The sequence below is a fragment of the Microcebus murinus genome, chromosome 9 (assembly GCF_040939455.1).
Source record: "Microcebus murinus isolate Inina chromosome 9, M.murinus_Inina_mat1.0, whole genome shotgun sequence".
Lineage (NCBI taxonomy): Eukaryota > Metazoa > Chordata > Mammalia > Primates > Cheirogaleidae > Microcebus > Microcebus murinus.
Window position 1 is genome coordinate 28478283 of NC_134112.1, and position 27086 is coordinate 28505368.

The 27086-nt window shown below is 38.9% G+C and overlaps 1 protein-coding gene across 2 annotated transcripts; it reads right to left on the reverse strand.

Moving 5' to 3' along the window:
* Window positions 1–9928: 9928 nt before the first annotated feature.
* On the reverse strand, window positions 9929–25527 carry NUP42 (nucleoporin 42). 2 transcript variants are annotated; one of them, XM_012773309.3, is made up of 7 exons: window positions 24580–25527; window positions 21541–21769; window positions 20124–20218; window positions 14842–14918; window positions 13998–14084; window positions 11723–11807; window positions 9929–10795 (listed from the first exon to the last, which is right to left on the reverse strand). In XM_012773309.3, the coding sequence occupies exons 1-7, from the start codon at window positions 24698–24700 to the stop codon at window positions 10218–10220; spliced, it is 1272 nt and encodes a 423-aa protein (XP_012628763.1). In that variant the 5' UTR covers window positions 24701–25527; the 3' UTR covers window positions 9929–10217. The 2 variants fall into 2 exon arrangements, with proteins under 2 accessions (XP_012628763.1, XP_075862490.1); XM_076006375.1 differs by lacking the exon at window positions 24580–25527 and adding an exon at window positions 24226–24407.
* Between the last annotated feature and the right edge of the window lie 1559 nt (window positions 25528–27086).

Here is a 27086-nt window from a genome sequence, read left to right on the forward strand (position 1 = left end):
CGGCTAAGTGGACCTCCTGTGGCTGTGCTCGACCACCTGACATACAGCAGGAAGAGGAGGGGTGAGGATCGGGCATGGCATCATTTAACCATGATGTTTTAGGCAGCACGAGAGAGAAAGATTTCAGTCATTCTTGTACCAACTTCATGGTTTTTGTTATTTCTGTTTACTACTTATTATATTTTGCACTTAATATTTATCTTTGAATCCATTAGCTACCGTGTTTCCCCGAAAATAAGACAGGGTCTTATATTTAGTTTTCCTCAAGAAGACACCCTAGGGCTTATTTTCAGGGGAAGTGTTATTTTTTTTTTAAGTACAGTACAACAATCTACATTTATTCAAACATAGTTAAGTCGTCTTCTTCTGGATCATCATCATAACTCTCCTAACCCTGAATTCCATCCTGAATTTCTTGTGACTCTATTTCCTTTAGAACCATTGGCCCCAATCTCTCATGTCGAGCAACAGAGCTCTCATGGGGCAGATGAGAAGGGCTGCTCCTCTTCTTCACCGCTCAGTGGCGAAATGCATGGGTTGTGCAGATCCGCTGCATAGCCACGCCCATCACTAGGTTTATTTTCGGGGTAGGGCTTCTATTGCGCAAATGCTTAGACATCCTGCTAGGCCTTATTTTGTGGGTAGGTCTTATTTTCGGGGAAACACGGTATACTTCAATCTTATCCTAAGCGACAGTGCCTATGAATCAGGAGTTTGATGTGCTAGTTATGTTTTTTCCTAATTTATGATAAAATACATATTAACCTATTAAAATAAAAAGATTGTTCACACGCCACCTAACTTTTATGAAAAACAAGGAGAAAAATAAAGTCGTCTTACATACCACCGGTGGTAGATGTGCCACACTCTGAGACACACCGAAGGAGAAACTTGATCCTGGGTCTCATGGGGCTGCCAGAAAGGTATTGGCTATAGGGGGATGTGGGGAATTAGAGAACCTGTTCCTTTAAAAGAGTCTTTATATTTATACACACACACATACACACACACATTATTATAGATTGAGACATCATTGAGTAGCATAAATGTAATTGACCAAAAAATTAATCAAATCAGCAATCACTTGTATATTGAGTCTACCTTCTTAATGGAATGATGGAAGTACACCAGCTGGCTTTTCTTTTGATTCAAGCGTTATTTACTTATGAAAATTTGTTTCAGGTTGAATAACTTTTCCTTCTGAGCTCCTTTCCTCTAAATCTCATGAGTAAATGGCAATTAGGTAGCTCTGCTGAGATAAAGTGCTACTTTCAAAGGAGGAAGAATAGCTAATGTACGTAGATCTAGGGAAAAAAATATTAGGTTTGGGAAAACCAAATAATCACAAAGTGGAGCTTATAACTTTTACATCATGACTGTTTCTGTTTTTAGGTTTCTTCTGATAAAATTGAGCCTTTGAAACAATTGTTTACTAATGCCAACAGGGCAGCGTTTGTAAAGCCCTTTAGAAACAATGCTGGCAGTTATATTAAGTTCTCCATTTAGTTTATAAATAGTACTTGTTCATTCAGTTTACCATGCACCAGTAAAAGAAAGTTTCGTTTATAACATAACAGCAAATGTTGTGGCCTGTATTCCAAAGCAGGCTGGGGTTTCACTGGGAACCCCTGTGGAGTGGAGACTGCAGAAGGGGTGCAGAGCCCGTCAGAAAGGGGCTGGAGAGAATATTTTCAGGCTGTTTTCACACGGTGCTGGGCATGGAGGGGGAAGTGGGAGAAGAGGATGTCTATTGAAAGGGTTGGAAAATGGGGTTGGTGGCATTTTGTCACGACACAACTCAGGATATAAAGGCAAAAGACAAATTAATTGAAAAAATAAATTTTAAAAATAGAGACAGGGTCTTGCTCTGTCACTCAGGCTAGAGTCCAGTGGTGTCAGCCTAACTCACTGTAACCTTGAGCTCCTGGACTCAAGTAATCCTCCTGTTTCAGCCTGCTGAGTAGTTGGGGCTACAGGTCTGTGCTGCCACACCTGACTAATTTTTAAAAATCTTTTTAGAGATGGGGTCTCACTATGTTGCCCAGGCTGGTCTCGAACCCCTGGCCTCAAGCGATTCTCCTGCCTTCAGCCTCCCAAAGTGTTGGGATTACTGTCATGAGCTACCACACCTGGCCTGAAAAAATAAATGTTCTCAAAGGTCAAGAAAAAGCTTGTTTTATTAGCAACAAAACAAGGATGGGAAGTATAGTAGGCATTAACTGAAGACTTGGATGGTGTTAGAGCTTACCTCTAGGGCTTCAATAATGAAGCTAGCCCAGAGAGGTTTGGAAGGTGATGATGATGATTATTTAATCAGACATCAGAAGCAGAAAGGACATATGATATACTTTTGAGAGATGTTGCATTAAGTCAGCCAGAAGTGCTAATTCATGGCTTCGAGATGGTGGTTTGGCCGGATAGTGGCAATGTGGGAAGGCAAGGGCATTTACCACAAAGCCAGGAGCCAAGACAAGGACTGAGAAAAACAAAAAAGAAAAGAAAACAAAAAAGACAAGGACTGAGAAACCAGGCAGGGGTCTGGAAGCTGCATCTCACCCTGGGGTCGGGGTACAGGCTGGAGGGCTGTTGCGGCAGCTTTCTCTGGCTTGAGTCACAGTAGCCCTTACACAATGGCAAAAGAAGGAGAATTGGAAAAGTCAAGGCTTTTGCTAGTTCTTGTGAACAGTTATGGTAGAAGCAGAGGCTAAGAGGTAGAGCTGACTGGGAGACAGGTGTCCCCCCGACCCCAGGTGACCAAGAGAGATTAGGAGGCAAGTGGGGCTTCCATAGAAATTTGGTTTCTTTTTTTTTAATTTTAGAGGATGCTTCAAAGAGCACCCCCTCCACCCTCACCCCGGGTTGACAGGTAAACTATATTGGTGAACTGAAGATAATAAAGCCTAGACATTGCAGCCTCCAGGTTCCCCTCCCTCTCCTCTTCCTCACAGTGATCACGGGGACCTAACAACGTGACATGTTCGTGGTGTGATGGCAAGTTCCTTAAAAGCACCAAAAGCTCAACTCAGCAGTCATGTGCTTGATGAGGTTGCTGAAGAGAGACCCGTGTGTGTGTCTGTGTGTGTGTGCAAGGTGCAAGAAAGTTCATCCTGACACTATGTGTCTTAGTAAATTGCTAGAAAAAAACAAATGTCCCTCAGTCAAGGAGGTTGCGTTGTGAGCCAGTCATGAACGGAATGCTACGCAGCAGGTAAAAAGGCCAAGGTAGACGTTTGAGGCGAGTTTGGTCAGGACAGCAGACGAGCCCGGGTGTGTTCCACCGATGAGGGTTTACTGCAGGCGGTGACTGGAGGGGCCGGGGGAGGGAAGGTCGGCGCAGCTGCCCGCTGGCCTCAGCCTGCAGGACCGCAGATGAGCACGTCCCCCAGGTCATGGGCGCCGCTTCCAACCGCAGGTCTCCCGCCCGCTTGGGGGCAACCTCCTCAAGAAGAAAATGGCCTTTCCTTGTCTTCCTCTAGCCGATTTTTTTTTTCTTTTTGAGACAGAGTCTCACTCTGTTGCCCGGGCTAGAGTGCCTAGCTCACAGCAACCTCAAACTCCTGGGCTCAAAGGATCCTCCTGCTTTAGCCTCCCGAGTAGTTGGGACTACAGGTGTACCACCACATCTGGCCAATTTTTCTATTTTGTTTATAGATGAGAGTCTCATGATGTTGCTCAGGCTGGTCTTGAACTCATGGCCTCAAACAATCCTCCCACCTTGGCTTCCCAAAGTGCTAGGATTACAGGTGTTAGCTGTCATGTCTGGCCCAAAGCAGCTTTATTGATAATACCCAAAAAGTAGGAACAGTCTGTGAACAATAGATGAACAAACTGCGGTCAGTACCCAAACATAGGAATACTAGTCAGTAATGAAACCTTAATGAACTATTGATACATGCTAATAACATGCACAAATCTCAAAAACATTATGCTAAGTGAAAGAAGCCAGACACAAAACAGGAAGTTCTAGAACAGGCAGCATTAATCTGCAGTGACAGAATGCAGACCCCGGGTCACCATGGACCAGGGGTGAGGAGATTGCTTGTAAAGAGACAAGAAAAAACTTTCTGGGAACCTTCTAGGTGATGAAATGTCCTGTATATTGAGTGTGGCCGTGTTTACACAGGTGTATACAGTTGTCAAAATTCATTAAAATCCACTAGAAACAGGTTTATTTTACTGCATGTAAATTATATCTCAACAACAGGGATTCCAAAAAGAAACCACCAGCAACCCAAGAGGAGTGAATTAGTAGCATATATTTAGAATTCCTGCCAACATATGCTTGGTACTGGACTTGACAACTAGCTGTGTTATTTAGTTTAATAAATTTGAATAAAATAAAGATATGTTTCCTTATTTCAGATTTACTTGTCTTTGTCCAGAGCTGATAGTTTTATAGCCTGGATCCCACTAAATGTATTTGACTGATGACTGCCTGTTAAGGAAGCTTGCTTTGTTCAGTGAGAAATCTCCCTTCATTCAACAGGTTATTCATTCATTGTCTTCTCTGGGCTGGGCTTTGTGCCAGAATGTGGTCAGATTTGCTGGGGATTCCTGGGGCTGACTGCTGAGCAGCAGGGGGAAGGGGTGAGATATACATTAAACAAACAAGCATTTAAATGTCCCAAGCATAAAAGGCACAACATTACCTTAGAAGACTCTGGAATGTCTCCTTCATGCTCCTGCTCCCCAAAGAGAATTGTGTCTTTGGTCACCCAGCTCTGCGCCTTTCTTGGCAGGCCCTGCCTTTCCATCTCCTATCCTCACCTGGGGTGGTGGAAGCTGAGAGTTGCCATTACGCATGCCTCTCTTCCTAGCAGAACCCTAACTTTCTCTGGGGCAGCCATGCCCACAGCTCAGGGGCTGCCTTCCCAGCTCACGCGCTCCGCAGCCTCCCTTGCCGCTTGACGTGGTGCTGCCAGTTCCGCCAGGCAAGAGGCAAGAAGTGACCTCGGCAAGGCAGTTTCAAGTATGCTCTTTTTACCCTGTGCTCTCGCGCCCTCTGGCTGGAAGGTGGATGTTAAGAAGGGTCTGGAGCTTCAGCAGCTGTTTTGGATTGTGAGGCATCCTTAAGGATGGATGTCACGTGCTAAGACGGCACAACAGAAGAGTGGGTAAAAGCGGGTCCTTGTGGAGGAAATGTAGAGAGAAATATAGCCTGGTGGAGCTCTGAGGACTTCCAGTCTCGAAGTGCTCAGGCAGGGGCAGAGGAGCTGGCAAAGGGATGGACACGTGATCCAAGCCAGGCCAGAGAACGGGAGCTTTTGTTGGATCTAATCTTTTTTTTGAGGCAGAGTCTTGTTCTATTGCCTGGGCTAGAGTACCATGGCATCAGCCTAGCGCACAGCAACCTCAAACTCCTGGGCTCAAGCGATCCTGCTGCCTCAGCCTCCCGAGTAGCTGGGACTACAGGTGCGCACCATCATGCCCCAGCTAATTATTTCTATTTTCAGTTGCCTGGCTAATTTATTTATTTTTTTTAATTTTTAGTAGAGATGGGGTCTTGCAGTTCCTCAGGCTGGTCTCAAACTCCCAAGCTCAAGCAATCCTCCCACCTAGGCCTCCCAGAATGCTAGGATTACAGGCGTGAGCCACCACCGGCCTCTGGAGTAGTTTTATTCCTGTGCTTCAGTATTTGAACCACAAGCTTCATCAGTGTGGCATATTTTATCCAACAGACTCAGGGACAAATTGGCAAACCAGCTGATTCACAGTGGCTGAAAGCTATTTGATACTACACAATTTATGCTTGGAAAAGAAGGCATTCCTTTTTTCTTTCTAAAGTAAATATTTAGAACTTTGTAAACTTATTTCAAGGATATGGAAAAGTATAGAAAATAATATAAAGTATAACTAGGTACCCATTGTCAAATTTTACCACTGTCATATTAAGCTTAGACTTTTTTAAAAGTCACATATAAAGCCCCCTGCATATACTCTTTGGATCCCATTTCTTTTCTTCTTCCCTAGGAGAAGGAGAAATTCAGATGCTGTTCTGAATTTGGTGCTTATCATTCCCATGCTGTTATTTCTATGCTCATGTATCCATAAATAATACTATAATATTGCTTTGCATTTTTGTACTTTACGTGGCATATCATACATAGCATTCTGCACCTGCCCTGTTTTGATTACGGTTTATACATAGAATTAGAGTTTTACAGATATGTCTCATTATACCAAAGTTTACTTGTTATTCTGTGGATGGGCTTCTGGTTGTTTCTATGTTTTGCTACCACAAACAGCACTATGTACATTTTTGTACATGTCTTCTTGTTCACACATGCAGTGTGAACACACATGCAGTGGTTTCTCATATGTGTGTACAAATCATCTGGTGGGCTGTGTTAAAGAGCAGACTCTGATTCAGTAAGTTTGGAGTGGAACCGGATATTCTACACTGATATTAAGTTCCTGGTGGTGTTGATGCTGCTGGTCCTACACTCTGAGGAAGGGTCTTGCATAGGAGTGGAATGCTAGGTTGTAGAGGGCGTGCACCTTTAATGTTATTAGATAGTGCCAAGTTGTTCTCTGAAGTACTTGCACCAATCCACACTTTCAACAATGCATCAGAGTTTCTACAATATTAAATTTTCACCAACACTTGTTACTGACAGACTTCAATTTTTGCCAAGATGATGAGCATGAAGTGGTATCTCATCATTTTAATTTGTCCTTCATGAGTATTAATAGGTCGGATATTTTGAGTTTTTTTCTTCTGTAATCATTTTTAACATAAACTAATATTTTGGGGAAACAAAATGTCTTCATTAATCTGTTTCAGTTTTGGGTATTTTTTTGAGACAGAGTCTCACTCTGTTGCCCAGGGTAGAGTGCTGTGTCGTCAGCCTAGCTCACAGCAACCTCAAACTCCTGGGCTCAAGCGATCCTACTGCCTCAGCCTCCCGAGTAGTTGGGGCTACAGGCATGTGCCACCATGCCTGGCAAATTTTATATGTATATATATTTTTACTTGTCCCCGTAATTTCTATTTTTTTTTAGTAGAGACAGGGTCTGGCTTTTGTCCAGGCTGGTCTCGAACTCCTGACCTTGAGCAATTCTTCTGCCTCTACCTCCCAGAGTGCTAGGATTACAGGCATGAGCCACTGCGTCCAGTTTTTTTTTAATTTAATTTAATTTAATTTTCTTGAGACAGAGTCTCACTTTATTGCCCAGGCTAGAGTGAGTGCTGTGGCGTCAGCCTAGCTCACAGCAACCTCAAACTCCTGGGCTCAAGCAGTCCTATTGCCTCAGCCTCCCAAGTAGCTGGGACTACAGGCATGGGCCTCCATGGTCAGCTAATTTTTTCTATATATATTAGTTGGCCAATTAATTTCTATTTATAGTAGAGACGGGGGTCTCGCTCTTGCTCAGGCTGGTTTCGAACTCCTGACCTTGAGCGATTCTCCCGCCTCAGCCTCCCAGAGTGCTAGGATTACAGGCGTGAACCACTGCACCTGGCCCACACCCCTGGCCCACAACCCGCCTTAAGTCTAGTATTTGAGTTCCAATTCAACCATTTGCTAGTTGAGTGACCTTGGATAGGTCATTTAACATCTCTAAATCCTGGTCTTCTTTTTGGAAAATGAGGATCATGATCATAGCACCTAGATCACAAGGTAGTGATGAAATTAGCTAATAGACGTAAGGTACTTAGGACATTGACGCATAGCAAAAGCTCTCTAAAACTTAAGCTACTGTTGTTAACTTTCAGGCTTTTCCCTATGAATATACACTTTCCCTCCAAATTGGATCACATTGTACATGCTATTTTATAGCAAGATTTTGCCCATTGACTATAGAATGAAAAGCTTTCCAACTTTTAGGTTGGAATTTAGGTTTCCAACTTTTAGGAAAACCTATTCTCTATTCTTTTAGGTCATTTAGAAAGGCTATGTAGTATTCTGATATATGAATCCACCACAATTCGATCATTGTTTGATGCTTCAAGTTGAATTATTTTACTCTTTATGAATAGTACTATGTAGCTAAATCATTTTCCACCTTTTAAATAGTTTTCTTTAACATCAGCTCACTTTCTCTCCCATTCTAATTAGGTCTCAGCTATCACTCTTCTCTTCTGATATGTGATCAGATAATCAAGCAAGTTAAATCAGTTTATTTGCAATAAAACCTTATCTGCAATTCTGTCACTTGCTCTAGGCACTAGGCGCAAGGGACAGCTACTGTTTGCAGAAGCTGTGAAGGGAGGCTGTTTGTGCTTATTTTAGGGTTTACCTTTCAGTTTGTCCAGCTCTCCCAGAATTAATTCTGGCCTCACTGGATAAACCCAGGAGATGGTAGCACACGCTGTTGCTGTGGTTGCCTTTTCCCTTCACTCTCTCTGGAACTGAAAACTCGTTCTGCCTTTATGCCTGACTACTACATTGTTACATGTTTCTGATCTTTTGAAGCCCTGCTGCCCCTTAGCCTGGGTCTAGGAGTTACTGGTCTTCCTGGATTCTACTTTGTAGGCCTCTCTGCTTTGGTTTCTCACTTTTAAATAACCCATAGCCCTCATCTGTGCCAACTTTGGATGCCATTAAATTCACTACATTTGTGTGTGTGCATGAGCACAGAAAACAGACTTTAACAATTAAAACTCCCAAATCACATATTACTAAGTAGCCTAAATACAGCTGGATAGGCTCTGTATCCCAGACTTGCCTGAAGGATCACTAGGAATATATGTTAATACATCCTCAAGCCCATCACAATGGATATGCCATGAAATCTGGATTTATTATCTGGATATATTAGTTTTAACAAGCACCCCAGGTGATTCTTATAATCAGGCACATTTGGGAACAGTGGGCTCTCAACCTGCATCCTCTGGAAGCTTCAAGGACACTGCAAAGTTTGGGACCAAGGGAGTCTGTAACCAATCTATAGGTAGTGTACGGCTCATCTCATGGGGGCAGGAAAATTCTAGGATTCAGTGGCTAAAATATTAAGTCTTCAGAGCTTGAGACCAAAGAAGGAACCTGTGGTCTATTTAGCATCTCTACACAAATGATGGTTTCAAACATATATACTCCCTGGGTATGGATTCTGTCCCAAATGCTGGAGTTCTAAAACTATTAGCTGGAATCATATAATTCTTCAAAAACTATAACGGAGAATGGATCCTTTGGGGACTAGATCCTTCACATATATGCTAAAATCATTTGGAGTGCTTATCTCTCATTAGGTAAGGTTTTACTCACTTAAAAAAAACCAGCTCAATACCAGACTCATGTTAGGTAACTGCTCTGGCAGTGCTGTGTAACGTTTGAGGCCTGAGAAAGCACAGAACTTATCAGGTATATATGTTAATGTTAGAGAACAATTAAAAAAAAAAAAGCACAGAACTCTGACATATCTGCTTCAGCTCATGAGGCCTTTAGTGTCTTGGATCATCCATACACAAGAGATTCATCTTACTCCCTCAGTCTGAGGACACAGGGAGATCCAAACATGCCTGAGAATTCTAATAGACCTAGAAACAGAAGCTGGTGAATCCTGACCCCATACACTATTAATTCATTTGAGATCACAATTCCTATTCCTCTTATAGTTAATTCAGTTGATAGATTAACATGAGGATTAAACAGAATTATACAGAAATTAGGACAAGATAAAAATTAGCCTAAGATTGTTGAAGAAAACTCAGTGGTGGTCCATGAGATGCCAAATTTGAGAGGGGAACAAAATTATGAGGGGAAAATGCCTCTTAGGTCCTAAAAATCAAAGCTTCTCATCCTTTAAAAACTGGTATTTTTATCCTTTTAAGAGAATCTTTAACATGAAGGAAAGCAATACTACTGATGTTTATTCTATAAGTAGGCTAAATATTTGAGTATTTTTCCCCTAATAGTTCCAGAAATTATCTCTTTCCCCCCTCAAAAAATGCTTAAAGGTAAAACTTTAAAAGGTTAGACAGTGATGTGGTATAGAATAAGTACTTTATTTAGTGCATAAGTTTTTCAGTTCCATTCATTCATAATTACAGTACAAAAAAATTCCCTTGCTTGCTGAGTCTTTATTACAATTTACTTAAATAAGCTTAAAAAAAATGTTAAAAACCCCTACAGTCATTATTGAAAACTTATATTCCTTATGTATACATGCATATGTATATACATATATGTGTGTGTATATATAGATATATGCTCTTTTATACGAACCACTCAAAATAATTTTAAAGCCATTCTTTTTTTGTATTTAAAATTGTCCTTTTAAATATTTAGAAGCTCCACAGGTGGTGGCTTTAATGGGATTTTTCCCAGAGTAAATTTCTTGGATTGAAATTGTTCTACTTCTTCTACTGTTAGTTTATCCTTGGGTGTGAATAACACATTATCTGTTGCAACGATGCTGTTTGATACTGAGAGAGAGGTGGGTATGCTGCTATTTCCAAAGGTGTCATTAGATGGCTTGGAAAAAGCACTGTAAGAATGTGAGCCCGGACTACCAAAACCAGCCACAGAACTGACACTTCCAAAGGCCGGGGCCAGTGGAGCTCTGACAGGGTCTGCTGCTGAGGAAGCTGAAAATCCTGAAAATCCGGGTGATCCAAAAGTGGAAGTTGCAGGGCTTTTAAATGAAAATGAAGCAGCAGATGTGATTTCAGGTTTCCCAAATCCAAAAACTGGAGTAGAAGTAGAGATGGCAGAACTGGCAGAAGATACACCTCCAAATGCTGGAGGACTTCTGAACCCAGAAGGGCTTCCAGAAGGGGCAGGGACAAATCCAGAGTTTGTTTTAAAACTGAAATTCTGAGCATTATCACTGCTGCTGCTATTAACTGGAAAACCTATAAAAAACAAAACAAAAATACAGTCAGAAAATGTAGCCATATTATCCTCCCAGTCTCTGCCATGTTTTTTTTTTTTAATGCCATGTTTAGATGTTTAGAAGCTTATTAGATGGAAGAGAAGTAAAAATGATAGGCTCGAACAAAACCATTACACCCTATTATCCTGTCCTTTCTGCTACCAATCCCATTTACACTGTGATCACCTTCACCCAAGGAGAAACCTCAAGGACCAGGGAGTGGACTTTTGGTTTGCCAACCATCTCACCAGAGCTGACACTGAAGGGCAATGCTATGCTGCTATATACAGTGACTAGAAAGTTCTCAAAGGTGATGCTATCAAAGCTATGTATTCCTATGAAACTCTTGAACAACCATTCCTAGAATGTACTTCTAAAGCCTGAGCCATAGGGTCTTTCAAAGGACATGCTCATTCTGGCCTCCCTTTCACAAATGCTTAATGAGCTAAATTCTTTGAGGCTCCATAATGGAAGGTGGTAAGTATAATTTAAAATGGTGATTCAGGGCTGGGAGTGGTGGCTCACGCCTGTAAACCTAGCACTCTGGGAGGCCCAGGTGGGCCGATTGCTCGAGGGCAGGAGTTCGAAACCAGTCTGAGCGAGACCCCATCTCTACTAAAAATAGCAAGAAATTAATTGACCAACTAAAAAAATATATATACAAAAAATTAGCTGGGCATGGTGGCACATGCCTATAGTCCCAGCTACTTGGGAGGCTGAGGCAGAAGGATTGCTTGAGCCCAGGAGTTTGAGGTTGCTGTGAGCTAGGCTGATGCCACAGCACTCACTCTAGCCTGGGTAACAAAGTGAGACTCTGTCTCAAAAAAAAAAAAATAAATAAATAAATAAAAATGGTGATTCAGGCTTTATAATTTGAAACCTATAAAATTTTACTTTTATCACTTACCTGGTGACCCAAATGTTGTTGTTTGCCTACTACCGAATCCAAATGTAGGTGCTGCTTGATTTACTCCATCCTTTACATCAGAGAGCTTTAAAAAAGTATTGAAATAATAAAGTGTTTGATAAATAATTCAAGTACCTTTTCTATATACTTTACACAACCAAATTCAATTTTTAAAATGTGCATGTAAAAATGTGAAGTTAAATGTTCAACATGGAATATTCGGGGGGGGAGGAGGGGAATGGGCATTTATTGAAACCTTAAAATCTGTACCCCCATAATATGCCGAAATAAAAAAAAAAAAATAGAAAAAAACCAAACAAACATGGAATATTCCCATAATATGATGATGAAAAGTAGGCTATAATACTGTATAAGCAGTATAATCTCAACTAATAATAATGCATAGAAAAAATGGACATCAATAAGTTAATAGTGATTATCTCTGCCTGATGAATTATGGTTGAGTTAAATTTTATATATCCTTTTTTGTACTTTTGAAATTTCTACAATGAGCACATATTATAATCAGAAAAATATTTTTAAATATTTTTTTAGTGCCTATAAGGTCGGCTCTGCATTTATGAAGAAATCTAGATATTAGGGATGAGGGACCTTTATGGGATACCTAGTCTACACTAATGCTTGAACTGAAGTAGATTCACAAGTACATTATTAAAAGCTTACCACTAAAATCATTAAATATTTCCTATTTCCTGAAAGTACTCTATGCTTTTGCTAAAGTATATTCTAAAATATATTACATATATTTAAAAATATAGAGAGAGCAGTATTCCCTACTCTAGAAATGCCTTTCATTTTTGCTTACTGAAATCTTAGTCTCCCTTTCTATTCACTTACTCCTTCTCTCCAAGAAACCTCTCCTAATCAACACAAGCAGATATAAATGATTTCTTTTATTTGGAAGTCCCCATAGCATTTTTCAAAAAAATCAACTTTTTAAAGGTATAGTTTACTTGGAATAAAATGCACCCATTTTATGTATATTTCAGTGAGTTTTGACAAACTTATAACCACCACAATCAAGATTCAGACCATTTCTATCACCCCTGAAAGTTTTCCTGTGTCCCTTTCCAGTAAACCCCTCTTAACTGCTGTTCCCTGGCAACCATTTATCAGCTTTCTATCACTATTGATGAGACTTGTATTTTCCAGAGTTTCATACAGATGGAATCATATGGCATACATTGTTTTTTTTTTTTTTAAGTCTGGCTTCTCTCTTCAGTGTAATATTCATTAACAGGTAAGTGGATAAACAGACTATACTATATATATACAATGGATTACCATTCAGCATAAAGAAAACCTGAACTACTGAAACATGCTAAGCCAGCTGTGGGTGGGCTGTCCCAGATCCTCACCTATGGAGGGGCTCTAGGAAGTTAGCAAAGAGCAGAGAACTTCCAGCCCTGAGGGAAGTTCCACAGTTCTTTGGACTGTTATCCCTTCTCCATCAGCTTTCATCAATGGCCACTTTTCACATAGGGACCAAATACTTCCAAGTTCCACTAATTTCAAATAGCATTACAACTGAAAGGTGAAAAAAGTTAGCTTGCACAAGAATCTAGTTATTTAGGAAGCACATATTTAAGAAAAGGGTGGGGTATTGGGACTGTCACTCATACAATAAGTTTAGGCAGATACTACTCTCATATCCTTTTTTAGAGAGTAGAAAAAAAACTGCCTGAGAAATTGGAAATGTTAAAATTCTAAATGCAGTTATCTTATTCTAAAATAAGGTTCTTAGGAACTTTTTATAGAGACAGAAAAATCATAACTTTATTGACAAAAATAACAAATATGCTACAGTGAGGACCATGTATCTTTGGAGACAAGTGGGTACATATCTTCTAAAGGCATTTTTGTATATGACAAGGGACATATAATAAGTGTCCTTCAGTCACAAAAGCATATTTTAGTCTGAATATGCATTCATATTATTTTTCAAAGTAATTTCTTTTGAAACACAGATAACCTTAAATACTTGAATTTATGTAGTATTTTCAATTTTTAAAACTAGTACTACCAAAGTTAAAAACTTTACCCTAAAAATAGTTTTTAAAAAGCATAATAATCTATGTTTTTCTGACTGAGGAACAGAGAGAAAACAATTTCAGAACCTTGATTCTAAATGATGATATCTCAGGAATGTGTGTATTATAATTCTTGACAGAGATTTTTTGCTTTGCTTCCCAATCCAAAGTGAAATATCATCTCTGCAAAAAAGCAACAGATAAGAAAATTCTCCAATACTCACCAAAGCTACTTTAGTTGATATGTTTATATTTTTCAGTTCATTTACTCTGTTCCTCCATTGATTTATTAACTGTTGGACTGAATTTAGCTGAAAAGACAGAAAGATGACTTAATATTGTGTGTTTCATTTCTTCAATAACAACTTCATGCATTTATTTGCCAAAATCACAAAAAGTTTGTGTAACAGTTTTATGGCCCATAATTTTGCACTAACCAGCCTCTATTTGCCAAAGATATTCCATCTCTAGTCCCTTTCTCCCTGTTCTTTAACTCCTTGTATCACCTGCTTAATAATTACAAGTACTTGGCAGTAGTTAGTTATATGTGGATGGAAGGTGAATATATATGTACTAATTGAAATGCATGATCATGTCTGTAAACAACAGAAAAATATAGAGTCTACATCGTGTCCTTCAGGTATCCAACTTATTCTAGTCCAGATTTTTAATTTGTTTTGGTATTTGGTATGTGACAATGTTAATCTGTGTAACAGACTGCATTCTATTTAACTTTTTATAAAGCTCATTCATCATGGCATTTTCACCTAACAGATATTCAATAAATGTCTGTCAAATGATGAAAGGGTTTGATTTCTGGGACTGATTGCTGGGTAATTTATAATAAAAATAATGATAATCCTAATTCCTACAGTCAAAATATATTATCATCATTTTAGATAATCAACCAATTTCAAAGAAAGTAATTAGAAAATAAAAGTAGCCTTGTTCTGAAAAAAATTATAGACCTCATCAACTTTGCCAAAATACAAGCAAGCCACAATCAAACAAAGAAAATAGTAATTAACAGCTAATCTGTTGAGGTAGATGAATAGGAAACAAACTTACATAACTCTGTAAGTTATTGCTGGTTAAGAAGTTATGGTATTCAAGCCTCAACTCCTCTGGTGAAATGTCTGTAAAACCTGAAGTGAGGAATCAATCGGAATCTTTAAAATAAATGCCAATAATTATGACAGAAAAGTTAGAGGCGCTAAATAAGAGAATATCTAATGTTTAGAAAATTTTCATAATCATGAAGAAAAATTCAAACCCTACATTCTAAATCTTAATGAAGTATAAAATTAGATTAAATATAGTTGGTTATTTGATCTTTGAATGGGGAAGACTCTTCTAAAGATAAGTGGTGTAGAAGGAATAACAAAGAAAAAGATTTGACTACATTTATTGTCAAGCTTCTGTATAAAAAGAATTCTGTCAAAAACTATAATAAACAAAATTAAAAGGCAAATGGTAAACTAGGAAAACCATATTGCAACATATATAACAGGAAAAGAACTAACACCCTTAATGTATAAATACCTCTTACAAATCAGTAAGAAAAATAAGTCAATATGGGCAAAGATAATGAACATGCAATTCACAAAAAATTCAAATAGCCAGTAAATAAATGGAAATGAAATAAAGTTAAATTTAAAAATCCAATTTAAAATAGAGATAAAATGCTTCGCTTATTGGACAGCAAAGATTAAAAATAGATGATATTTAACGTTATTCAGAATGTGATAAAATGGATCTTCTCCTAAGTTGCTGTAAGGGAATTAAGAATATACAACTTTTCAGGAGGAAAACTGTCCAAAAGCATCATAAGCCTGAAAAATGTTGACATGCTCTGGATTATAATACAAGTCCTAGGATTTAACCTCAAGAAATAAATCATATATGTAAACAAAGGGTGTTATGCATAAGGATGTTCATTCTAGTATTTTTAGTAATAAAAGACAAACTGAAAACAAAAAATATAAAACTAAATTATGATCCTAATTATATATATAAAAACAAGAAATGTGTGTGTATATATTTTGAAAGAAATATATTAAAATGTTAGTTGTTATTTCTGCGACATCAGGTGATTTCAGTTTTATTTATGTATTTCTGTACTTTTCAAGTTTTCTAAAGCAATAGCTATAACTTTTATAATTAATTGGGAAAAAACTTACTGAGAAAGGAAAAAACATGTTCAGGATATTTTCTACAAAGAATTCCTTATAACCCAGGAATCATTAGCTCCAAGGACATCTACCTCAGAATAAAGACTGAATGTTCAAATCAGAACCGTAGATTCCTTCTAATGACTGTCTTCTCAAAATAACCTAGGGATCATTTGGGATTTCTCCCGTTCCCTGTATCAGCATCCTGCCAGTTCTAGCTCCAATACAAAACCCAAATTTGACCAATTTTGTCAAACTCTAATAACTCTAATCCAGTCATCATCAGCAGCGTCCCCTAATTTGTCTCCCTACTTTTGCCCCTGCTCCCAACAGACCATTTTTCCATCCACACAGCAGCCTAAGTAAGCTTTTTCTCATTTCCTCCCTCCCTCCTCTCTCTCTCTCTTTCCTTTCCCCTTCCCTCCCTCCCTCCCTCCCTCCCTCCCTTCCTTTCTTTCGACAGGGTCTCCCTCTGTTGCCTAGAGTGTAGTGGTATCATCATAACTCACTGCAACCTCAAACTCCTGGGCTCAAGGGATCCTCCTGCCTTGGCCTCCTGAGTAGTTGGGTCTATAGGCACACACCACCATGCCTAGCTAGTTTTTCTATATTTTTGTAGAGATGAGGTCTTGCTCTTGCTCAGGCTGATCTCAAATTCCTGGCCTCAAGCGATCTTTCTGCCTGGGCCTCCCAAAGTGCTAGGATTACAGGCATGAGCCACCATGCCTGAACTGAGTAAGCTATTTCTCATCACATCATATTCCTCTTCTGCTTAATGCTCTTCATGGCTGCCCACTGCCAAGTGCAATTGGGCCCAACATGATCTGGCCCCTGGATCTCTCTGGTCTTATGCCATATTACTCTTTCCCTTGTTTACTCTCCTCCAGTGATTCAGGCCTCACTAGTCTTCAAACACTGCCAATCTTGTTCCTACTTCAGAGACTCTGCACTAGCTATTTCTACTGCCAGGAATGTTTCACCCTAATCTTCCCATAACTGATACCGTCTCTTCATTCAGGACACAGCTCCAACACTCCTAGGAATGGATAACCACTCTATCTAACAAAGAAACACTGTCCCCCTAGTTACTTTCTATTCATTCCTTCCAGCCACACTCAACTGGGGTTCCTCCTTTGAACCACAGAATACAGAAAATGATTTGAGTGACTATTTTCTAAATTCTTAAGAGAGTGGTACAAAAGTAGTATCATTCTAACTGCAGAGAAAAAGTTAACTCATTATATTAACATATGTCTCTTCCACTCTTTGGGGTTGACCCATTCCTTCTCTGGAATGTAATTTAAAAAATACATATCTATATAAAATAGATTCCTAAAGACAGCAGTACTCAAACGTTTTGGTCTGAGGACCCATTTACATTCTTAAAAATAATTAAGAACTCCAAAGAGCTTTTGTTTACATAGGTTACATAGATTGATAATTACCACATTCAAAATGAAAACTGAGAAATTTATAATTGATTTAAAAATAAGAAACTAATTATATATCTACATAAACAAAAAAACTATTTTCTTAAACAAAACCCAAAAATTTAGTGAGATGGATAGCATTGTTTTGTTTGTAAAGCTCATTACTATTTGGCTTAATAGAACATTTGGATTGTTATACATGCTTCTGTATTCTTTCTGTTGCAATGTTGTTCTAGTGGAAGTGTATGATAAAAATCTATACTTAGAGAGACATGGAGTTGGAAAAGGAAGACTTGTGGACAAGTTTTCAAATAATTGTGGACATTCTTTGATATTACACCAAAACTTTGCAAATGATAGTTTCCTAAAGGTTAGCTACAATGTAGACTTAAGCTGTATTAATTTTTTATACTAGTATATTAAACTCCACTGGTTTATCATGCATGTAGAATAGATTTTCAACCATGTATAATTTTGTAATATCATATATTGGTCATTTGGAAAAATACCGATTCATTGAGTTAGGCAGAACTTCCAAATGTTGGCATGTCATTATACAATATCAAAAAATTCACATTTGTTAATGTTGCCAACCATCTCATCGAGAAGCCATCATGTTCATGGTAACACAAAAGAGTTTTCCATGATTCTAATTTTTGCTTGAAAGCTTGAATTTTGTTCTTGGCAATAAACAATGTCAGCTGTTTTCTTTGAAGTGACAGGCTCATTTCATTTTTTAGAAAATATCTGCCAAATCCCTAAGTCTGAATAATCATAGTTGCCATTCTTTCAAATAAAAATCATCTTTGAAAAAAGTGGCTAGATTGGCTCAGCTCACAACTCAAACAATCAAACAAGTGCTTTCCCTCAGCATAACCATCACACTTGAGTATGGGGAAGACACACTTTAAGCGTGCTTCTCATTTTGTCACACAGAATAATAAAAAGATGTGTACTCAGAGTCAAGGTTAACAAAATTAATAACTTTTACCTCTTCGCCAAGGACATTCTTAAGTTAAAATGGAATTAAAATATTTTTACTGTGACTATATAGTTTACTACTAGTCTGTTGCCTCTGCCTTGATTCATGCTAAGATACAAGCAGTTTTACTCATCAATGCCTTTGCACTAACAGTGCAAATAGCAATTGTTTTAGTATTATTATAAAAATATTTTTGCACCTGTGCTACCTCTAAAAGGGCCTCAGGCATAAAGTTGCCAGATTTAGCAAATAAAAATACAGGATGTCCAGTTGAATCTGAATTTCAAACATACAACAAATATATTTTTAGTATAAATGTGTCCCAAATATTATTCATACATGGGATATACATATACTTATTATTCTTTATCTGAAAATTGAATTCAACTGAATGTCCTGTATTTTACCTGTCAACCCTAGTCAAGGATCCATATTCCACATTCTGAGAATCACTGCTTTGGGTCATTAGGTATTACGTTCAATTCTCAACTGAATAAGACTTAATACTTAATGTGCTCGCTTCGGCAGCACGTATACTAAAAAGACTTAATACTTAAGTGCTAATTAAGTATTAGTACTTAAACTGACTAAAGGCTTAACACTTTATTTTCTTTATAGAAAATATCACTATCTGAAATTATCTTAATTTATTTGCATTACCTATTATCTCACTCCCTCAAGAACAGATTCATAAGGGAGAGATTTTATGTGTCTTGCTCATCACTAAATCCCTAGCACTTGGCACAAAAGAAATTCAATAAATATTTGTTAAATGAATGAGTGAATAAATAAGAAAAGAGTGCTGTGATATGAATGCTCACAGAGAATCGATAGGTATAGCAAAGACAGGACAGAGATCCCAGGGTTCTGGGGCAGTGATTGCAAGTGCTCCCATTTGCTAGGTACCTATCAATAGGATGGAGGCCCAGGACCACCCAGAGTGGGCTCGGAAAAGCCTGGTGGTCTAGGTTTTAGCCCAGAAAGGGATTAGGGACCATAGACAAAAGAAAATGGGAAGGAAAGGGGTACTCTAAAGAATATTCCTGTGGTCCAGCTAAAGCTCCTCACCTTCAAACATCTCCAGGATAAGTCTTGACATGCTTTATGAAAAATAACTATTCTTAGAAAAAAGACAGGAAAAAAGAACAGAACCAGGCACCAAGGTCTTAATGGCAGGCAGGACATGGCTCTTCCATTCACTGCAGGCAGCTAAAGAGGTTCTGAAGTTGTATATATGGAGAACCAAGAAAGCAGAGCCTCTTCCTGGGTTTACAGGACTGGAATTATGGTGGGTCCCGATTTAATTATTTTCTCATGAGAACTATATATCTTAAAAGAACTATATTCTCCAAACTCAATCTGATTATGAAATTCGGCTAAATACTTGAATACTTTAAACACCGTCCAAACTCTCTTAATTGTAGCTGTTTGTGTGTGTGTGTTTGCTTGTTTATTAAGTTATGTATGTACTTACTTATTCATGGCTAGAGTGTAGTAGTGTGATTACAGCTCACTGGAACCTCAAACTCCTGGGCTCAAGAGATACTCCCACCTCAGCCTCCCTGAGTAACTAGGACTACAGGCACCCACACCCAGCTAATTTTTTAATTTTTTTGTACAGATGGGGTCTCACTATGTTGCCTAGGCTAGTCTTGAACTCCTGGCCTCAGGTGTCCTCTCACCTTGGCCTTCCAAAGTGCTGGGATTACAGGTATAAGCCTTGCCCAGACCACAGAACACATTTTGAAAACACAATTTTTCAGTTACCTGAAATATTAGGTTTTGTTTTTATTGGTGAATAAACGGAAAACATCCACTGCCCTGATGATTCCCAAATCTCCATATCTTTTACAATTCCTTCTCTGAAAAAAAGAAGAAAAAAAAAAAGTAAAGTAGCTTTTTAATACTTGGCAAAATTTATTGTTTATCGTTTTCAATGACTGAAACTTAAAATTCTAGCAAATACATACTGTTAAATTTTTCCCATTACATTTTCTGAAGAGTGTTCTTTAAAGCAGAAGCTTATAGAAATATGAACTATATTTCATGGTTAAGTTAATAATTTTGGTTTTCCAATATACTGAACCATTAACAAATATACTGAAAAACTATCATACTCACCATACATTTTTAAAAGAATTAAAGTATAATAAAATACACAATACTAACTTTAATCTTTTTTTGCTCATTATCATAAACATCAATGATCATTTAATTGGGAACAAAGTACTACTTAAATGATAGAATCATAAAATTTTAAAAGTGAGTTATAGGATTTCAGAGACCACTTTGCCTAATTCTCACATTTTGCAACAGGAGAAGCAGACCCACGTTCATACAATTAATTTGTGACAAAGCCATCAATAGATCTGGTTCTACATTAAAGTTTCCCCCATCCAGAATGCAATAATAAAATGATAGATATCACAGAGATTATTAAGTTCAGGAATGCAACAAATATAGAAAGTAGAGTTTTATTTGTTCTTCTACTTTTTTAAAAAAATAAATTGTATATGGTACATGGCTCAAAATGTTTACCACTGGTTCTGACTTAGTTACGGGAAGTAAAAAACGGTTAACCAAGTATATTAAATTCCCTCCTGGAAGCTATGAACTGAGGGAATGTTACAGACAGCCAAGTATTGTTTTGGCACCAGTCATAAATTTTACCAGGAATGTTCTCAAGAAATGTCATGAATCTACTCCACAATAAATGAAGGAAATCAAATTAAATCGTTTGAATAGGGTAATCAAAAGAAAGGGTTTAGAAAGAAATAAGAGCTGCTATAAGTGACCTCCAAGATCACAAGTTGTTCTAAAATACCTCATACTTTGTAAAGAACTCATAGTTTAGAATAAACTTAAGCAGGACTAACCTTAGAAAGATATTCACAATACAGTGTTAAAAATAGAAAGTGGAAAAAGTATAATTAGCTCTACAAAGGCCCTCTACTAATATCAAAAGATGATATATTTTAAAGTGAAATAAAGTCTAGTATAATATATATGATAGCAAGAGACAAGATAGCAAGGTTATCCCTGAGTGATATGATCATGGGCGATTTTTCTTCTTTTTGCTCACGCTGATTTTTAATAATGCATTACTTCTTTTTAAAAAATACTGTAGGTGCTTTTGAAAAAAATAAGCAAATGGGTAGTAATTTTCTGCAAGGGTTTCACTTACAGAAGTTTCTTTTCATCTTTCTGTCCATCAGAGCTAAGTGAAGCAAATGGGTTCTCTGACAATCCAAAGCCCCTGTTCCTACTAGCTGAGGCTCCAGAATCAAAAGAGCTGAAAGATGGCTTTTCTTGATCTCTGCTGCCCCCCCATGGTGTTGGTTTGGAGAAACTGGATGGCTGAATGACACTGGAATATCTCTGGCTGGTGGTATTCCATCCACGTCTGTTACTACCTAAAATAAACAATAAAACAAAATAACTTTACTAGCAATCCTCTTTTAAATCTCAAAAATCTTCATTATATCTTGTCTTATTGTGTTTAGAATTATATAAAGATTCAACAAGTACCACACTTCTATTCATTTAAAATGATAATCTCTTCATTTTGATTTATATATAGCAGTCAGGTGTAATATCAACAAATCACACAATAGTCTGATTGCATTTTTGTTTAATGAGATTGAGAGGGCTATAAATCCATAGGAAAATAATCATATATTACTAAATTCAGCTGAGTAGTTTATTAAATAAATAATTATTTGAGAGTGGAGTAGACAGAAGGCATGCATCCTAAATCATAAGCTTCTTCAGGATAAAAAGCTGTGTTTGTATCATTCTTTCCTCCTCCACGTGGCCATATATTGTAGGATAGGCTGAAAAATGGACAATGAATTAAAGAGTTTGTTGAATAAAAAACATCAGATTCTATCCTTTGTACTTAAATAGATGCTTATGTCTACATGACTCAGTTTTCCCTCTGGGAAAACAACACCTACGCACCTATCTTTCACAGAGAGAGTACAGAGGTAACTTACATGTGATTGAAGTGTACCTAGTTCCTCTATGAGACTTCTAATACTTCATAAATAGCAAAATGAGTAGACAGGATTCTCTCCTGTCTCTATGTTGTCTTCTTTTTTTTTTTTTTTGACATGGGGTCTTGCTCTATCTCCCAGGCTAGAGTGGATTGGCATCATCAGAGCTCACTGCAAACTCAAACTCCTGGACTCCAGTGATCCTCCTGCCTAAGCCTTCCAAGTAGCTGGGACTACAGATGTGTGGCATCACACTGGGCTAATTTTTCTGTTTTTTCTAGAGATGGGGTCTCAATCTTGCTTAGGCTGGTCTAGAACTTCTGGCCTCAAGCAGTCCTCCTGCCTCTGCCTACCAGAGTGCTAGGATTACATGAGTGATCACTGAACCCGGCCTCTCTATAATTGTCTTTAATTTTATCACTTCAACAATCTCATTTACTCATCACTTCCTATTTAGGGCCAAAATAAAGGTAATGAGCCTTTTTCTGACTGAATTAGGAGATATTCCATCAAAAACATTAAAAATTGGAATGATGAGACATATGCTCAGTCATGAAAGTTCATCTCCCAACTCTAAACTACTTAATAAATCCAAAAAGAAAAGGGAGGACCAGATCCCTCAAGTATGAGTTAATGGTATCTTTTCCCCTAAAGTACCAAATTCTATCTGGGATGGCACAACTAAAATTCACTTCCATTTGTATGTCGCTTTTGGTTTTCATACTTACTTATAACTCTAGAAGCATTCATTTGTTTCTGGGGACTATACACCGTTTATCTGTCAAGTTTTATTTATACTTTTTTCATCCATCAATCTTTCCGTGCAACATTTGTTTTCTTTTCTTTTCTTTTTTTTTTTTGAGACAGAGTCTCGCTTTGTTGCCCAGGCTAGAGTGAGTGCCGTGGCGTCAGCCTAGCTCACAGCAACCTCAAAGTCCTGGGCTCAAGCAATCCTCCTGCCTCAGCCTCCCGAGTAGCTGGGACTACAGGCATGTGCCGCCAGGCCCGGCTAATTTTTTCTATATATATTAGTTGGCCAATTCATTTCTTTCTATTTATAGTAGAGACGGGGGTCTCACTCTTGCTCGGGCTGGTTTTGAACTCCTGACCTCGAGCAATCCACCGGCCTCGGCCTCCCAGAGTATTGGGACTACAGGTGTGAGCCATCGCGCCCAGCCGCAACATTTATTTTCTAATTACATTAAGAGAAAGTCTCCACAGAATGTCAAATATCACGCTCTGTTGTTCCTGAAAATATACTTATCAGATCTCCTGAGTCCTAATTTTTGGTTTGGAATATTTCACTAGACCAATTGCAGATGACCCAAAAGAAGTGTCTTTAAGAAGAGAGATGAGATGTGAAATCACGATGCAACACAAGGTTTCAAGGTCAGATGAATAAAGGAGGGAGTGAAGGAGACAGCACCTTGTGATACTTTAAAGCACTAAATTCCAGTGCTAAGAAAATAACACATAATTATTCGTCTGACCTTTATAATCCTGTGTTGTGCAATGGTTTCATGTCTGTTCCCTCCTCTCCTTGAAGACAAAAGCTTTAACAATGACATACATCCAGGGAGCAGGTCAACCTGGCCCCCACATTCCCTTTCCCCACAATCTGGAGAGTTCTTACCCCGCGTCCCACCTTCCCAATTTTACGAGCATGTGCGTTTTTCAGCGGTGTGGCTCTGCGGCTTTAATTAGATTTTCAAAAGACTTCGCGACTCCCCCACAATGAAAAGTCCCGATTCTGACCCAAGTCGTTAGCTTCTCTCTCGAAAAAAGAACTTAGTAAATATTATCTTCAAGGTGTCAAGCGAAGAAACCAAGTATACATAAGGATAGTAAAGCAAGGAGGCTCGGTGTCGACTCACGAGAATTTTTGCAATCACTGCCATTCACCGACAAGGTAGTTTAGATAGACACTTCCGATTTAAGCACTCATTGTTTGGCATGAGCATCCGGGGCCAAACGCCTGTCCTGGCCCGCTCAACTACAACCGACCACACGCCCAACCCTCGGCTAGAAATGTCGGGTAAAAACACAACGCGGGTCTGGTGGGCGGGGCCAACGAGGCCGCGACGCGGGCACATCCGGGTCACCTGACTGGCGCGAAGCGGCGCTGAGCCCAGCACTGGGACACCCGTGGGACGGCCCAGGCCATCCGGCCGGCCTCCTGCCAGGCCTTCCCCGCTCGGCTTGCGGCAGAAGATTGAGGGGAGCGTCACCTGAGGGCTGTTGCTGTGGCTGCTGCCGTCCCCCGCCTGCACCCCTGGCACCGGGATGTTCGTTCCAGCACCGGTCTCCAAAGCGGCAACGGCCTTGAAGGAAGAATTGACAGATGGTCATGGCGACGGCGTCGCCAACACAGGGGTTTTCAGTCAGCACCAGTCAGCTAGCAGAGGGCCCGGAGCAACCGAGGGCGCCTAACCCGCTACTGTGACGTCATCTTCTCGCGGCGGGAGAAGGCCCCTTCCCTCTTCTTCCGCTCCCGTAGCGCTGAGAGACGTGGATTCTAGCCAATAGGACTTGAGAAGAGCGGACTGCCGTGACGCACGGCCTGTGTCCGGGGAAGGCGGGATGTTTGAACGGTTACGTAGAGAAAGGGAATGCGTTTGACCCGGGTGCAGGGCCTCGGACTTTAGGGAGGCTTAAGGTCCGAAAAATGAGAGGAAAGCAGGTTAAATAAACGCAGAGGTTCAGTGAGGACCTGAGAGGAGAATTAGCTCTCATTTTAGAGGCCGAGGCGTCCTTTTCATTTGTAACTGCGGAGACAGTAAAAACTCTGGCTGAGAAAGTGGAAAATTGCCCAGGTATTCATTAGGATGGACAAGAAAGATACAGCCGGCTGTTATGTAATAGGAAACAATGTATCTTTTAAGGTTCTTTTTAGGACACACTGCAACGGAAGAGTATAATAACTCCTCTTTGAGTACTACATTCTTACACACTGGGAAACGTTCATTAAAGTCCAGCTACACTTTGTTATTTGAAATTACTTAAGAATGAAACATCCCATTCTTGCCTGGAGGATCTTAATCACTTTGACGCAGATGCAGCCTCAATTTCTACCCAGGTGCAGGGCTTCGAATAAAGGATTTCTGAAAACGTTCTATATTTTATTAATTTTGCAGTTTCCACGGAAATAAGACCCTATATTCATTTCTTAGTCCAGACCTGATGTTGATGCCTTTACACAAAGGTATCCTTTGCTTTGGGCCTAACAAAACGATTTCATTTAAATTTCACCTAAACTCCACTCTTCCCCCCAATACAATAACTACCTTTTATTTCGTATGGTGAGACCACCAACAGTCCCTCTGGTGCACAGTCTCCTTGGTTGCAATGAGTCAATAAATCTGACTTCGTTGGATTATAGATTTGTCTTGGTAGTTTTTAGGACGATTGGGTTGGGGTGAGCCATTGATCTTGCTCACCTACTTTGCATTTTTTTTAGCGTATTATGGGGTACATGTGTTAAGGTTACATATATTGCCCATGCCCCTCTCCCCCTCGAGTAAGAGCTTCAAGCACGTCCATCCCCCAAATGTTGCACATCTAACTCTTTGTGGTTGTATATACTCGTTGTGATTGTATATATCCTCCCCCCTCCCATCCTCCCGACACCTGATAAATGTTACTCTTATATGTCCACTTAGGTGTTGATCCGTTAATACCAATTTGCTGGTGAGTACATGTGGTGCTGGTTTTTCCATTCTTGAGATACTTCACTTAGTAGAATGGGTTCCAGCTGTATCCAGGAATATACAAGACTGCTCACCTACTTTGCATTTTGAGGACAGCAGAATCTACAGGAGCCCTGGGAACTACTAGTGCAAACTAGTTTTTTTTTTTTTAATCAATGTAATTCGTTTTCCTTGAAACAATCAAATTTATGTTAGAGTTACAGTACTAAGAACGTTTTCCTGAACCATTTTGAGACTATGTTGCCAACAATGTGCCATCACCCAAATACTTACTGTATATTTCCTACAAACAAGGACATTCTCCTACCTAACCACAACAGTCATCAAAATTAGGACTTTACTATGAATGATGCATTACTACTGTGTAATCCTTAGACTCCATTCATGTTTTGCCAAATGTCCCAATAATGCCGTTTAAAGGACCCAGTTCAGAATCATTGTGTCTTAGTCATATTTCATGTGTCTCCTTCAGTCTGGAACATTTCCTCAACCTTTCCTTGGATTTTCATAACCTTGACACTCTTGAAAATTACAGGTTAGTTATATTGCAGAAGTTACTCAATGAAGATGTTTGATGTTTTCTCACAATTATACTCAGATTATGCATTTTTGTTAGTATTATTATGGAAGTGATACTGTGGTTTTCATATTGCATGTTGCGCACAATTTCAATTTGTCCCATTATCTGTGATGTTCACTTTGATCACTTAAGGTAGTATCTGCCAATCTGCTCCACCTTAAAATTACTCTTTTCTTAATAATTTTGTGGGGAGGTACTTTGAAAGTATATAAAAATCCGATTGCTTAGTAAGCTTTTAGTTCATTCATTTATTCCTATCGGTATGGACTCACGATTTCCAGTTTTATTCCATGGGTTATGATCCATTTCTATCATTTCTTTTAAAGAGATAGGGTCTTGCTCTGTTGTTCAAGTTGGAGTATGGTGGCCTGATCATAACTTACTGCAAACTGAACTCCTGGTCTCAAGCGATCCTCCCACCTAAGCCTCTAGAATAGCTCAGAATACA